At 38.7% G+C, this 14780-nt stretch overlaps 1 protein-coding gene across 1 annotated transcript; it reads right to left on the bottom strand.

Annotated features, from left to right (window-relative positions):
- Nucleotides 1-551: 551 nt before the first annotated feature.
- LOC100916507 (zinc finger protein 436-like) lies at nucleotides 552-14780 on the bottom strand. Its single transcript, XM_023506996.2, has 4 exons — nucleotides 9183-14780; nucleotides 7898-8024; nucleotides 5451-5552; nucleotides 552-4364 (listed from the first exon to the last, which is right to left on the bottom strand). Exons 1-4 carry the CDS (start codon nucleotides 9213-9215, stop codon nucleotides 2959-2961), a joined length of 1668 nt encoding a protein of 555 aa, XP_023362764.1. The 5' UTR covers nucleotides 9216-14780; the 3' UTR covers nucleotides 552-2958.

The following is a 14780-nucleotide window of genomic DNA, read 5'->3' as shown; positions in this document are numbered from 1 at the left end:
AACCATTTTGAAAAATTATTTGCAATAAGGAATAAAGTTGGGGGATGTGGAGGATAAAAATTATTTGCAATTAAGGAATAGGACTGGGGAATGTAGAGATAGGGACCTATTGGAAAATTGTGTTAATAAATACAAAGTAATATTATTTTAAAAAATTGTTTGCCTGACTCAGTTCAGGCCTCTTGGAGTTCTATATCTTGGTGGCGACACCATCACTTAGCTTCCCATTTTCTCTTAGCTTCACAATCCAGATATTTTACTATTCCTCTCAGGAGTAAACAAGGCTAGGTAAATTGCTTCTCATTAACCAAACTAATAAGAATATAATGTGACATTTTAAAAACAACAATTTGGAAAGATTTAACTCTGATCAATGTAGGAAGCAACCACGGTTCCAGAGAATCAATAATATACTCCATGCCTAACCAAGTGGTAGTGGATTCAGGGTACAGAATGAGATATATTTTCTGGACATGGCCCATGTAGTAATTTATTTTGCTTAACCATGCATATTTGTTATAAGGGTTTTCTTTTTTCTTTTTCTTTTTCCCCAATGATGGGAGATAAGGAAGTATTTGTAATTTAAAAAAAAAAAAAAAGATGTGAGCTGCCCATGAACATGGATTGTCTAAATGTAGATCTGGGAAAGTAATAAGGCAGATATCTCTGGAATCTGATCCATTCCTCTCCAACAGAGATTTTGACATCTGCCTGCACATGAGCAGAAGTAGATATTTCTCTGACAGCTGTTTTCTGCTGAGAGGTGGTACAGGATTAGAATTATATTTATCTGCCCCCTCAAATGTTTCTGATTCGGGAAACAACTTGTTGTTGAAAAGTAATAATGCCACTAACTTTCCTGATCACCATCCCTAAAAGGGGATCACTGAAGATTACTTTTTTCAGGCTAGACTCCTTCCCATTGAATGCTAATTACACAAAAACCCATCACATAAAATGATTAGAGTAAATCCATTTATCCAAATAGAGAGCAAACCAAAATCAGGATTATATAGAGTAAAATATAACAAAAAATACACAAGTGAATGAGCTCTTTAGATAAGAGCCATTTGAGAGTTTGATCAATCAAGAGAACAGTCTATCTCACCCAAGAGGAAGTGCACTGAAGTCTCCAAGAAGGCAAGCTGACAATTAAGTCATGTCAAGGAACCAACTTGCATGTCTACAAGAGACAACTTCACATACTTCTCCCTGGAGTCGGTCCCAAAGAGAGCTTAGAATCACATACACCTCTGTCTCAAAAGAACAACAAAGAAGAACATCTTTCCTCTCTGAAGCTCATGAGTCCAGTGTCTTCTCTGCTCCTCTCCAGCAGATTAGTAGTCATGCCTGGGCTTGACGTTAAAATGGCAAAGAAAACTACATGATTTGGGGGTCACTATCTTTGGGTTAATAGTCTAATATACCATTACTGATTGCTAAGACTATTCACAGCAGATTCATTAATTCCCAATCCAAGAGTGATAGATAAAAGCAAATTTTAAGTTTACTGCTTACTAATGATTTATGTGGAACCATCTTGATTTCAGTGGCAAGTCATCTCCACATTATACTATGGTTTAGGTTGTTCTTGGAAAATTTTCCAGTACTTAATGTTACCCAGGTCTATTAGCTCTTTTATAGTGACGATATAACATTCCTTTAGGTTTCCTCTTCTTTGGCTTCAGGGAATTAATTTTACATCAAAAGCTATGAGTTCAATCACAATCTCTCCAAATCCCTCAATCAGAAAAATCTCTAACTTTTAGGCACAAGCTAATTTACATTTAGATTTATTGCTAGTTAATCCCTGGCCTACTGGGGGTTGAAGCAAAGCTCAATTTACAAGAAATACATGATGACAAAAAAACAGACTACGCCACAATGACTAGACAGGCACTGGGAGTGAAATCTGAGGGAAGATACAACCCAATCTCCACCCACACTGCACATCTTTGCTAGTGAGGAAGGTTTTCCCATATGGGCTGCATCTAATTTTAAGCTGATTTAGTGTTCACGGCTCTTCCTGACTCTTGGCTACATTGAAAAAGTCTTTTTCTTGAATCTGTTGTTCTCTGTCCACTGACACTGCATGAGGTACAAACTTCCTCTCACTTCACTACCTCATTCACAAGGTTTTATTCCACTTGAGGATTAAAAAAATAAAATTATCACTTGAAGATTTCTTACCTTGATCACTTTTAGAGGGCTTCTTTCCTATATGAATACAGTGTTTAATAAGCTTTTCATGTACCAGAAAGGCTTTACTGCAACTTTTACATTCAGAGTGGTTTTTCTTTTGCTGCTCCATTTATATTCTTGTTTAATAAGATCCAAGGAGCTCCTGAAAGTTTTCCTTATTAAGTACATAATACAGTATTTTTTCTATATGGTCTGCCTGGTGACTTAATTTTTTGGAGAGATTAACAAATTAGCATTAATGAATTGTTAATGAATTGTTTTGTAGATTAACAAATTAGAATTCATTACATTTCAGTTTCTCTCTGACCTAAGTTCTTTGACAGCTTGTAAGGTTACATTAATATGGTAAGTCTAAGGCCTTGCTCACATTAAGAGGGTTTCTCTACCATGACCTTTCTAAAAGGTTACTTGATCTTCAATATTTTGTAAGCTCTGATTTCCCCAAATACATTATTTCCTTCCCTTCCTGCATGCATACTCCAATGTATAAGGAGCCCCAATTTCTCTCTCAGAATCTTTATGGGGCTTTTCTTTTGAGAGATTTGTTTGACAAATAATAGTAAGGCCTAAGCTCATTCTTAAGGCCTTCCTTCCCACATTTTGGTTTTTCTCCAAATGCATTCTTTGATGCTTCATAAGTCTCAAGGACCCCTGAAGGTTTTTGTACACTTGTTATTATACACTTCTTACCTACATGAATATTGCTATTTTTAATAAAGTCTGGATGTCCCTTAGAGCCTTACCCATATGTTACGATTATAAGGTTTTTCTTACACGAGTTCTCTGATGGCTAATTCGAAAAGCTTTCCCACATTTCTTATACCCATAGGGTTTTGCTCCTGTATGAATTCTCTGATGTTTACTAAGGTCTGAGTTCCCCCTGAAGGCTTTCCCACATTTATTACATGTATAGGGTTTCTCTCCAGTGTGAATTCTCTGGTGTTCAATAAGGTCTGAGTGCCCCCTAAAACTTTTACTACATTCGTTACAATGAAAGGGTTTTTCTCCTGTATGAATTCTCTGGTGGCTGATAAGTCCTGAACTGACCCGAAAGGCTTTCCCACATTCATTACATTCATATGGTTTTTCTCCTGTATGAATTCTCATGTGTTTAACAAAATCTGAGTTCACCCTGAAGGCTTTACCACACTGCCTACATTCATAGGGTTTAGCTCCTGTATGAATGCTCTGATGCTTAATAAGGTCTGACTGTGCCCTGAAGCCTTTGCTACATATCTTACACGTATATGGTTTTTCTCCCGTATGAATCCGATGGTGGCAAACAAGGCCAGATCTAATCCTGAAAGCTTTACCACATTCCTTACATTGATAGGGTTTTTCCCCAGTATGAATTCTCCTATGTTTAGAAAGGTCTGAGTGTCCCCGGAAGGCTTTCCCACATTTACTGCATCTATAGGGTTTCTCTCCACTATGAATTCTCTGGTGTTCAATAAGACTTGATTTTCTACTAATGGTTTTGCCACATTCATTACATTCATAAGGTTTCTCACCACTATGAATCCTCTGATGCTCAATAAGGCTTGAGTTCCTGTTGAAGGCTTTCCCACACTCATTACATTTATAGGGTTTCTCTCCACTGTGAATTCTCTGATGCTCAAGAAGGCTTGAGTTCCTACTAAAAGCTCTCCCACATTCATGACATTCATGGGGTTTCTCTCCACTGTGAATTTTCTGATGTTCAAGAAGGCTTGAGTTCCTGCTGAAGGATTTCCCACATGTATCACATTCATGATTTTGTCCTCCCTTGGGCTTACTCTGCTCTCTCATAAATTCCGAACTCTGCCTGAAGTAGTGGTGAAATGAATCACATAGCTTAGATTTCTTTCGGACAGCATATTTCCGTTGTGTAATGGAGTTAGAACCAATGTCATCCATAACGCATTCATGTCCCCCTGTTACTTTAAGGTCACTACTATAAATATCAGTCACCTGTTTGAAATCTGTCTCCTGGAAAAGAGGGCATCTTGGTTCTTTCTTCAGTGTGTCTATAGGATATTGATCTAATCTAGCCTCACTGTCAGAATTTTCTTCAATGTTATAGCAAATGGCCCTTGGAAATTTTGCTAACAAAAAGCTTTGTGCTTTTCCTTCTTCGGCAATGTCTTGCTTTGGAATTGACACTTTATTCTCAGACCCATAATCTGAAATGACACAAAGACAGCAAATTCACTATTCTTTCAGGGGGAGAAAAAAACAAGGTCATCTGAAATAAGGGACAAGATCATTGAATGAAGTCATAGTTAAGGGGCCTACAAAGTTTTGACCGTATTCCATAGGAACAAGCCAGTAGTGTTAAGAGTAGAGGGAAAATGGAGTGTGTGCTTTTATTAGACTAGGGAATAACCAGTGAGAAAGCTCTCACAACAAATGCAAATCATCAACAACTATTTAATTTATAGTCTTAGAATTGCCTAGGTAACTCAGAGGTTAAAGTGGCTCATCTAGAATCACAGAGCTAATGTGTTAAAGGTATGATTTGAACTCAGGCTTTCATTAATCTGAATTCTCTATCCACTATACCATGCTGCATTCCTTATAATCACCCAAACCAAATAAGTAAGGACAAAGTCATAGTTATATAAAGAATGAGAATAAAACAAACATGTGACAGAATAAAAATATTCAGGAATGAATAAATGAAAAAGGATAAAATAAACCCAAAAGATGAAGAAAAGTCTTGTGATTGACAGGAATGGTAAGGTTAAATGGATACAAGAAGTTAAAAAGGGTAGGAAAGGGAAAAGAGAAGGTGATTGGTTGAAAATGAGATTTGAAGGAGTGTGGGAATAATATCCAACAGAAGTACAAAGACATAACCATGAACATGGATAAAGGGTAATTAAAGCAGCAACTGTTTTCTTCCATGAGAAACTGCTGATGTAGCTGAAAGAGCACTGGGATTTGGAGTAAGTAGACCTGGTTTCAAATCCTGGCACTGGCACTTATTAGGTGACTCTGGGCCAGTTACTTTATGGTCCAAATATTGCTTTGGCTTAGAAAGGGTGTGAGTAGCCCCTCGTGGATATCTGGGTCATGATGATATAAAAAAGTAACTCTGGAATCTAAAACCAAAGAGGTCATAGGACCATAGAATTTATGATATCAAAATACATGGGTAGGCTAAAGTGGTACTGGGGATTCCTCTTCATTCAAAAATTTAAGACTGTCCCTAACTTAATTCAGCCATTCTCAACTCCCATAGATGTTTATGTTGTTCCTTCACTCACCAAAACGAATCACTCGAATCTTCTTTCTGGGTAGAAATGGTACACATGGTATTTCTCCTCGCTCCAGCTGAGAGATTAGGTTTGGTTTGGAAACTGAAAATCCTGATCATGAGAAAAGAAGCTAGTTAGACATTTGATTTTAGGACAAAAAGCCATGGCAAAGCTCCACCACAGATAGCTTCCCACTGAAATTACCCCCCGCCTTGTTTTCATGTTGTCTTCCCCATTAAAATGTGAGCTCTTTGAGAATAGACTGTCTTATTTCCAGTTGAAGAAATTGAAACTATTTGTAGTCATATGAAAAGATGCTCCAAATCACTATTGATCAGAGAAATACAAATTAAGACAACTCTGAGATTCCACTACACACCTCTCAGATTAGCTAAGATGACAGGAAAAGATAATGACAAATGTTGAAGAGGATGTGGGAAAAATGGGGCACTGATACATTGTTGGTGGAACTGTGAACTGATCCAGCCATTCTGGAGAGCAATTTGGAACTATGTTCAAAAGGTTATCAAACTGTGCATACCCTTTGATCCAGCAGGATTTCTACTGAGCTTATATCCCAAAGAGATCTTAAAAGAGGGAAAGGGACCCACATGTGCAAAAATGTTTGTGGCAGCCCTTTTCATAGTAGCAAGAAACTGGAAGCTGAATGGATGCACATCAATTGGAGAATGGCTGAATAAATTGTGGTATATGAATGTTATGGAATATTATTGTTCTGCAAGAAATGACCAGCAGGATGATTTCAGAAAGGCCTGGAGAGACTTATATGAACTGATGCTAAATGAAGTGAGCAGAACAGGAGATCATTATATACGGCCACAACAAGATTATACAACAATCAGTTTTGATGGATGTGGCTCTCTTCAACAATGAGATGATCCAAACAAGTTCCAATTGTTCAGTGATGAAGAGAACCATCTACACCCAGAGAGAGGACAGTGGGGACTGAGTGTGGACCACAACATCGCATTCTCACTCTCTCTGTTATTATTTGGGGATTGATGATATTTCTGTGATTTTGACTGTGACATCTCCTCTCAGTTTTGTGAACTTGAAAACTAAACTTCCTCTTTTTAAAGAAATTTTTCTGTAGAAATCTCCTAATGTTGGAGTGGCAATGATATATTCATTTTCTATATTGTGATGGTGGCAATTAAATGACATGACTAAATCATGAAGTTGGATAGTGGCAGAGCTGGAATTAGAAGCTGGGTCTCTTAACACCTAAACCAGTGCTTTTTTCATTCATTGGACTCCATTGCCACTTGCAATCCAGCTTCCATGACCACCTCTCTACTGAAGCTGTCAGCAGACATTTATCAATCATTTTTTATGTTCTATACATACTATATATGAATATATCTATTTTTATCTCTGTCTGTCTAGACGTTATGAGGCAGCTAGGCAGCTTAGTGTATAGAACAGTGGGCCTGAAATCAGGAGGACCCGAGTTCAAAACTGGCCTCAGACACTTACTAGCTGTGTAACTCTCAGGAAGTAACAATCTCCGTTTCCCTTAATCTACTAAAGAAAATAGAAAATAACTCCAGTATCTTTGCCAAGAACACATCACCAGAATATTAGTGTGATATTGTCCACTGGGTCATGAAAAGTTGAACATTACTGAATGACTTAAATATACATATATTTGCATAATGCTTATATTGTTATGTGTATACACATATATGCATGTATGTATGAACAAGTTCTATAAGTTGTCCATCTAATTTCATGTCATCATTTGGCCACTAAGACCTCATTTACTAGGATTTCCTGATGCAGATGCTTAGCTCAAACCCTTGGTGTGGTTATGGATTATGGATCTTATCTGAGAGAGGCTGTGAAATATTCTGGAGCCTAAATGTGTAGAAAAGTTGCAGTCTGTGGAGGGAGATCTATACAAATAAAGACATAGATCTGCCAAAGAACCACATTATTAAGTTTTTAAAATGGTTCTAATTTCTATAACATTTATAAGTCCACATCAGACAGAGCAACTAACACATTTTCTTAAAACCATCTCTGGATAACACTGCTCATACACAATACACATTGTTGTTGTTGAGTCATTTCAAGCCTGTCTGACCCTTTGTGACTCCATCTGGGGTTTTCTTCATAAAGATACTGGAGTGGTTTGCCATTTCCTTCTCCAGTAATTTGACAGAGGAGGAAACTAAGGCAAACAGGGTGAAGTGACTTGCCCAGGGTCACACAAATAGGAAGTGTCTGAGGTCAAATTTGAACTCAGCAAAATGAATCTACCTGGTGTCAGGTCTGGTACTCTATCCAGAACCAGTTAGCTTCCTTAGAGCACACAGTAAGCACTTAATAAATGCCTGTTGATTGATTACAGAATTTTTCACATTATGTTATTAACAAATGAGGAATCTAAAAATTAGTCTTATTCACTGAGTGTGACTGGAGGGAATACTTACCTAGTGAAAGCACATTCCCATAATTCTCCAGCATCACGTCCCTATAAAGTCTCTTCTGTGAGGGATCCAGTAGTGCCCACTCCTCCTCTGTGAGATATATGGCCACATCCTCAAATGTCACCTGCTCCTGAAATCACCAGAACAGAGGTGAGGTCCCTCAACTTTACATGACTAACTGGGGCAGGGAATATACTAAAGAAAAGATGGATAGAAAATAGAGTGGATATCACACTTAATTAGCTGTCAGGGAAGCTGAGTTCCAATGCTTAGCTTAAAATATAAATAAGCAAATTCTATAGATTGCTCACCTTACTATGTCACCTCATCACTACCAGTTGCCACCAACAGGCATCTTTAAGCAGAAGACCCCTGAAAGTGGTCCTGTTTCTAGGTCAACCCTCCCAGCAAGTACCAACCAAAAGACCTTCACAGGGCAGGTAGGACAGAGGGTACTCTGAGAGACTGGAGGTAACATGTGTCAGAGAGGCTTAAACCACCACTAGCACCTTGACCACTATCTTCCTTCAGATTCTGATGGAGACACTCCAGAGCCTTATATTCAAGAGCCCAACGAAGAGCAATGCTTACAATGGGCCGATATTCAGTTATCATTGTACGGAGCAATCCCCTGTGGAGATGTAGCCTGGCCACTGCTCCTGTAGGTGCCACAGTTACTGAACACCCAGCAAGGAAAGTTCTTATTGTTAGTCCTTGACACTATCAAATGGTTTCACACCTGAAACCGACATGATTTTACCCAAAGAAATTATATTGGAAGTATTACTATCTACTTTGCCACTGTACCCAAAAGACCGTGGCATCTCTGCATCTGAAACTGCCCAAATGTATCATCTCCATTAGAAGCCGAGTTCCTTCAGAGTAGGGATTGTCTTACTTTTCTATTTGTATCTCCAATAGTCAGCAGAGGAGTGGTCACATGTATTCACATTTGTAATATCTGAAGTTTAAAAATTATGTAAAGTATGGCGTTCCAGGCCAATAGAAACATGCAGAGTAAATTTAAATCATGCAATCACCTAGGTGAATTCATTATTCACACTAATCAGGACCTGATGGTAGTAAATAATTTTCTTCTTATATTAATTTTCTCCACCCATAAAATGAAAATAATGATAGCAGCCAACATCCATCATCTAGCAAGTCCTAATGGTTAGAGGTGGGGTTCTGGTTCTTAAAAGGGTACTTCTCTGGGAAAAAGATGTTGAAGATAAATTCAGCTGGTAGGCATAAAAATTTGGGAACACTAGAGGGAGCCACAGCTCACCTGGGATCTGGTTGTCAGGAGAGCACGTGTCATCACCTTGTCTCCTTTGCTTCTGTGCAGTTAGATGGAGCTAAAGAAAGTGCACAATAATGAGTAACATCAACCTTGCCCTATAACCTCAGCCTCCTCCTCCCGCAATTATTAAAACCTATTTGACCGATTATGTGGCTCATTACAATGATACACAATTATAGCCCTCATTATTGCTTGACATCCCCTCTTCCTTATGCATTCTCATTCCCCAAAGCAACCATTTTGAAATTTTTTCTCTCCCCTTTCACACTTAAGCATGCTCCCACTTCTTACAGTTACATTCAGAAGACTGAGACCATCTGATCTGAGGTCCCTTAACTTCCCTCCTCTTTCTTTAATCAAGTTCATAGACCATTCTGTTCTTGGACAGAAGTATCCATCACTAAGACTAACCCCTCTGTCATATGCCTACTCTTGCTTCTTCTGGGATGTTGCAATCATCCCCTCTCTCCTGGATCTTTAATCTATCCTTTCCCATCCACTTAAAACATGTCTGTCCAATTTACTCTAAAAGCCGGCTACCAAACTACTCTTCCACCTGGTCATTCCCTTTCCTTCACTGTCAAACTTCTTGAAAAATTGACAACCTAATATTTCAACTTCCGCTACCTGTTCTCAACTCAAGCTATTGTGATTAGATTTCAGTACCTACTACTGTGATTAAATTGTTCTCAGAGGCTATACAAATCCAAAGGTTTGCTTTCCAGTTCTTATTCTCTCTGACATTTTAGTATGATAATGTCGCTCACCTCCCTACTAGTGTTCTCTCCTCCTTAGTATTACCTAAGTACATTTTAGGGTATAGATAGTTTTCTCTTTACATCTTTGTATTAATTCATATATGTCTCTTCATGATTCTCTTCATTTATTACAAGTAACATTATAACATGCCATAATTTGTTTTGCCATTCCTCAGTTTATAGGACATGTATATGTCTTCCTAGCTTTCTGATTGTTTCTCAGTCTTTCCCACTGGTTCCTGTCACCTTAATCCCATAATGTTGCTATTTCTCAAGTTTCTAGCTATGAATTCTAAACATACTCTTTCACAGACAAGCTCATTTACTCCCAGACCTCTCTTCTGAGTTTCAGTTTTATATCTACAACTGTGGATGGGGCAGAGATGGTCCCAAATCAAATTTCTAAAACCAGGCTTATTCTTCTGATTTCACTAGCTTAATGCCACTACCATTTGAGTTCTCTTTGGCTCTCTCATAGCCAATTTTAGCAAACTTCATTATCTTCAGTATCTCCAGAAATTATCTTGGGTCTTTCTATTTCCATATCCTGGTGTAGACACTCATTATCATTAACCAAAACTACTGTAATGGCTGCCTTACGTGTCTTTCTGCCACCAGTTTCCCCTTCAATTTATCCCTTAAAGTTGACTTGACCCATGACCACATTGACATGTCAGTATGAGACAAAGAATAGGTAGTCATCATAAAAGGTTAAAGCTTCAGAGGCAAGTTAAAGCACAGAAGCATCTAGTTCCTCAACTTTTCCACTATTTTACCTCCTTACCCAGTACTACTCACTCTTCCCTCACAAATCTCAGCTCTCTCAACTAGTTTCCATCTCAACCTCTTCTTTTTATTCCTTTGAATAAACACTGATTTAGGATTAACGGAATAGATTCCATTTCCACCCTCTTTTTCCAGACTGCCTCCCCTTGAACTCGGTGCTTCTCTAATCATTGGCAAGTGGAAGTAAATGGATTAACGGTCCTTGTTCCACCCATAATGCTATGTCAGTTGGAAAGAGGCTGTACCAAGAGATTTATTACACATGAAGAAAATAATCTATTTCATGTTACAGTTAATTGTTCTGAACTAATGGCAGAGGACTAGAATCACCTGGACTGTTTTGGTGACTGACAGAAATTTTTAGCATTCCTGATCCAGTGAAAATCATTTACAGACCTCATCTAGAGATCCTAGGACCTAAACTATCTTCATTCTGTTCTACCTAATGAGACTACTTAGGATTCTGAAAGGCTAACCTCTACTCTATCACAGAAAAGAACCCTAGGTTAGGCAGTTTGGAGAATTCAAACTTCAGAGAAATTCAGAAACTTCAGAGTTCAATTCTACACCTTATTCATCACCCCAACCTGCCTCTTAAAGCAAAGATTACTATGAGATTCACCAGCAAGGGTGTTATAGTCTGGAAAAATCCTCTGCTGTTTGTGCTCCACCCTTCTTCCCTCCAAAAAGCTATCTACATCCTACAGATTTTTGTAGCCTGCTTACTACCACCTATACTCTTACCTTGTAACACCATTTAACCGGTAATCTGTATCTGGAAGGTCTGTTTCCCAGCTAACAATTTGCTGTGATCTAAGACTTGGGAAACCAACCAGCCCTAATTGATTCAGATAGTATCACTCTCTACAAACCCTAATACTGCTCTTTCTCTGAGCTTCCCCGATTTGTGAACATAGAAACAGCAGTCTCAGCAAGATCTTGGTGCTATAGGATGTCAGTTCTTCTACAGACTCCCTCCTGCCACAGGTTGAAAAGCACTGTATTCGGTGTTCTCCAACAGCCCTGATTCGTGTCCCTTCCTAGGCTTACTTGGTAATTATTAGTCCCAGGTCATGTGGGGAGAAGAGAGAAAGAGGGAGAGAGGGAAGGAGATGAGACAGAAAGGAAAGAGAAGAGACACAGATATAAGGAGATAAGAGAGCTATGCATCAGAGAGACGTAGAACGAGCAAGAGAGCCAGACAGACATACACAGAGAAAGCATGTGTGAGCACGGGGTAGGACGGAATGGGGAATCAATTAGCTATCCCAGTATCATTGTCCTGTTGCCCCGACTCCCTCTCCATGTTTCCTTGGAGTCACAAGTTCTTCAGCATTCACTAACTTAGCTGATATTTTCCTGAGGCCCTTTTAGTGTGTGGAATTCAAAAAGACAAGGAATGATAGAAGATGACATCACCTTCTTCTGAATTCCAGAGCAGGATTTCCATTGGTTTTCCAAACTCTGGGTTCGTGCCTGTTTGTGAAATTGTCCAGGCAATTGTGGCCATCAACCTACCTGGTTTTATTCAGCAATTTGAGTGCTGAACTGTGTCCTTGATTGTAGCCAAAGTTCTAAGAAACCCTCCAATTTTCTTTCATCTCATTCCCTAGGAAATCAGCTATATGTGTGCATAGCAGGCATTTTATTTTGATTGATAAGTAGGCATTGGTTCACCTTGAAGGAATGCCATGTTCATTCCATCTCTCTCAGCTTCTTATGAGAAGGTAGTATGTCTCAAAAAATCTCCCATTAGAATTCAAACTCCTTAGGGTAAGACTAGTTTTACCTTCCTTTGTTTTTTCAGCTTTATTTCCAGTGTGTTCTTGGCATAGGGCAAGCACTTAATGTTTAATGCTTTCAAGTTTCCAAAGCACTTTATATACATTATCTCATTTGAACCTCAGTCAATAGTACTTGGAGGTCCTACAGGTATTCTTTTGCCCACTTTGGGCAAGCTGAGATATGAATGAGAAATTTTGCCCATGGTCATCTAGCTCATTTCAAAGATAAAATTTGAACCCAAGCCCTCCTGATTCTATGGCACAATGATGGTAAAGAATTCAAATAGATCTATCTAAACTGGAGACTACTACTAGGACGGCTTTCGGCATAATCTTCACATAGTCAAACAAGTGAGCATTGTACCCTTCGGGAGCACCTTATTGATAGCAACCAGTTCTATCCTCCTCTAAAATCCATACCAGCTTAGCTACCTAGAAATTGGCAGAAAGTAGACTTAGCTCTTTCCTGAATTACTCAAACAGTAAGGTTTTTGGTCTATTCTCATGCCTCAGCCACATTCATGTTCCACGAGTCTTGTTATATTGCTCACATGTGAAGATGGACACATCGCTTAACCTCTTTGGGTCTCAGCTTCATTACCTGAAAAAATGGGGAGGATTGAGGCAATCTCCAAGATTTTGTCTGGTCCTAGGATAAGTTATAGACAAAGCAAATCACAGTCAGTGAGTGGGAAGAATATATTCTTCGATATAACTGCAATTCACTGAGGCACTGCAAGTCTCCTCCAGTAACTGACAAAGAGGAGCTTACACTGGAGAACATGGAAGCTCTAATGAGCACAATCTGGAATTAATAGGAGTCTTTCCCTTAATCTACACTCTCAAGATCTTAGAAGTTTGAGAAAAGAGTTCAATTCTAAGGCTTTCATGGCTGGTTGGGTCAGGAGGAGGCATGGTAGATCATGGTAGCACCAGTGCAGGGTGGGTATGGGGACTGTACATAAAAAAAAAAAGAATTTTGGAAGGACAATGAGGAAAAAAAGCAGCTTCCTGACATTCACTTGCATTCCTAATTTGATACTGGTCTTCCTAGTCTGAATATTTCTTCCTGTAACCCAAAAGTTTTCAGGAGAATCCCATGATTTATTGAACATCCTTTACAGCAGTCAACCTTTATGATCCTTAAAATAGTAGTGCTCCAAAGAACTTGCTGACCCCAAACAGGATGCAATCCAGAAGATAACCAGCCTTCATACCAGAAAAAAAAAAAAAAAAAAAAAAAAAACAGGTATTTAACTGCTATCATGTACAAAGTATAATAATAAGGTCAAGTTTAGATAAGGAGTAGCTCCCTTCCATCTAGGAGGAAATTAAGGGGTCATAAGACAGCTACAGCTATAAAATATTACAGATTTTAAAAATAGGCCTTCTATGGTCTGAAGCTGACAAGGGAGTGGCTCAGGGAAGACTACTGGAAAGAACCATTCGGGTTGGGAAGGAGATCAATGAACAAATATGGTAGGGAAGAACAGGCCAAGCATAGTTCTCTATGTCTAAACAAAAACATGGAAATGTGCAATCAGTATACAATTGGGTGGCAGACAAGGTTGGAAAGGACAAGATATACCAAAACATGAAGAGATTTAAGTTATGGTCAGTTTGAACTTAACTTAAAGCAACAGGAAATCACTTGGGATTTTCAAACAAGAGTTTATGACCAGATCTGCCATTATTCCAAGTCTCATCTCCTATCATACAGATGTCTCCTGCCATTCTTCCTTCCCTGTCTTACATAACATGACCTTTTCCTTCCCAATACAATCTATGTGCAGATGATTCTATCCTATGTTCTCCAGAAGACTGTCCCCTCTATTAGTCTCACTTCATTTTCTATTACCTACAAACATGCCCACGTCTCCCTTGTCCTCAAAGAATCTCTTATAATTCATTAATCTCCACTATCATTCAATATCTCCTTCCTTTTATGGTTTAACTTTTTGAAACATTGCAGAGGCACCTTGCCTTCCTTTCCTCTTTTTAATTTTCTACAATCTGTCTCCTGAACTCATCATTCCACCAAAATTGCTCTATGCAGTTACTAACAATCTCTTAAGTGCCAAATCTAATCTTTTTTCCATCCCCATCCTTCTTCACCTCTGCAACCTTCCACACTGTCCACCAACACTCTTTGATTATCTCTTCTCTTTGGAGGCAGCTAGGTGGCTCAGTAGACACAGCATAAAGCCTGGAATCAGGAAGACTCATTTTTCTGAGTTCAAATTTGGCCTCAGACA

Source organism: Sarcophilus harrisii, chromosome X, assembly GCF_902635505.1.
Source record: "Sarcophilus harrisii chromosome X, mSarHar1.11, whole genome shotgun sequence".
In the NCBI taxonomy this organism is placed as follows: Eukaryota; Metazoa; Chordata; class Mammalia; order Dasyuromorphia; family Dasyuridae; genus Sarcophilus; species Sarcophilus harrisii.
This window is presented reverse-complemented; position numbering and strand designations above follow the sequence as displayed.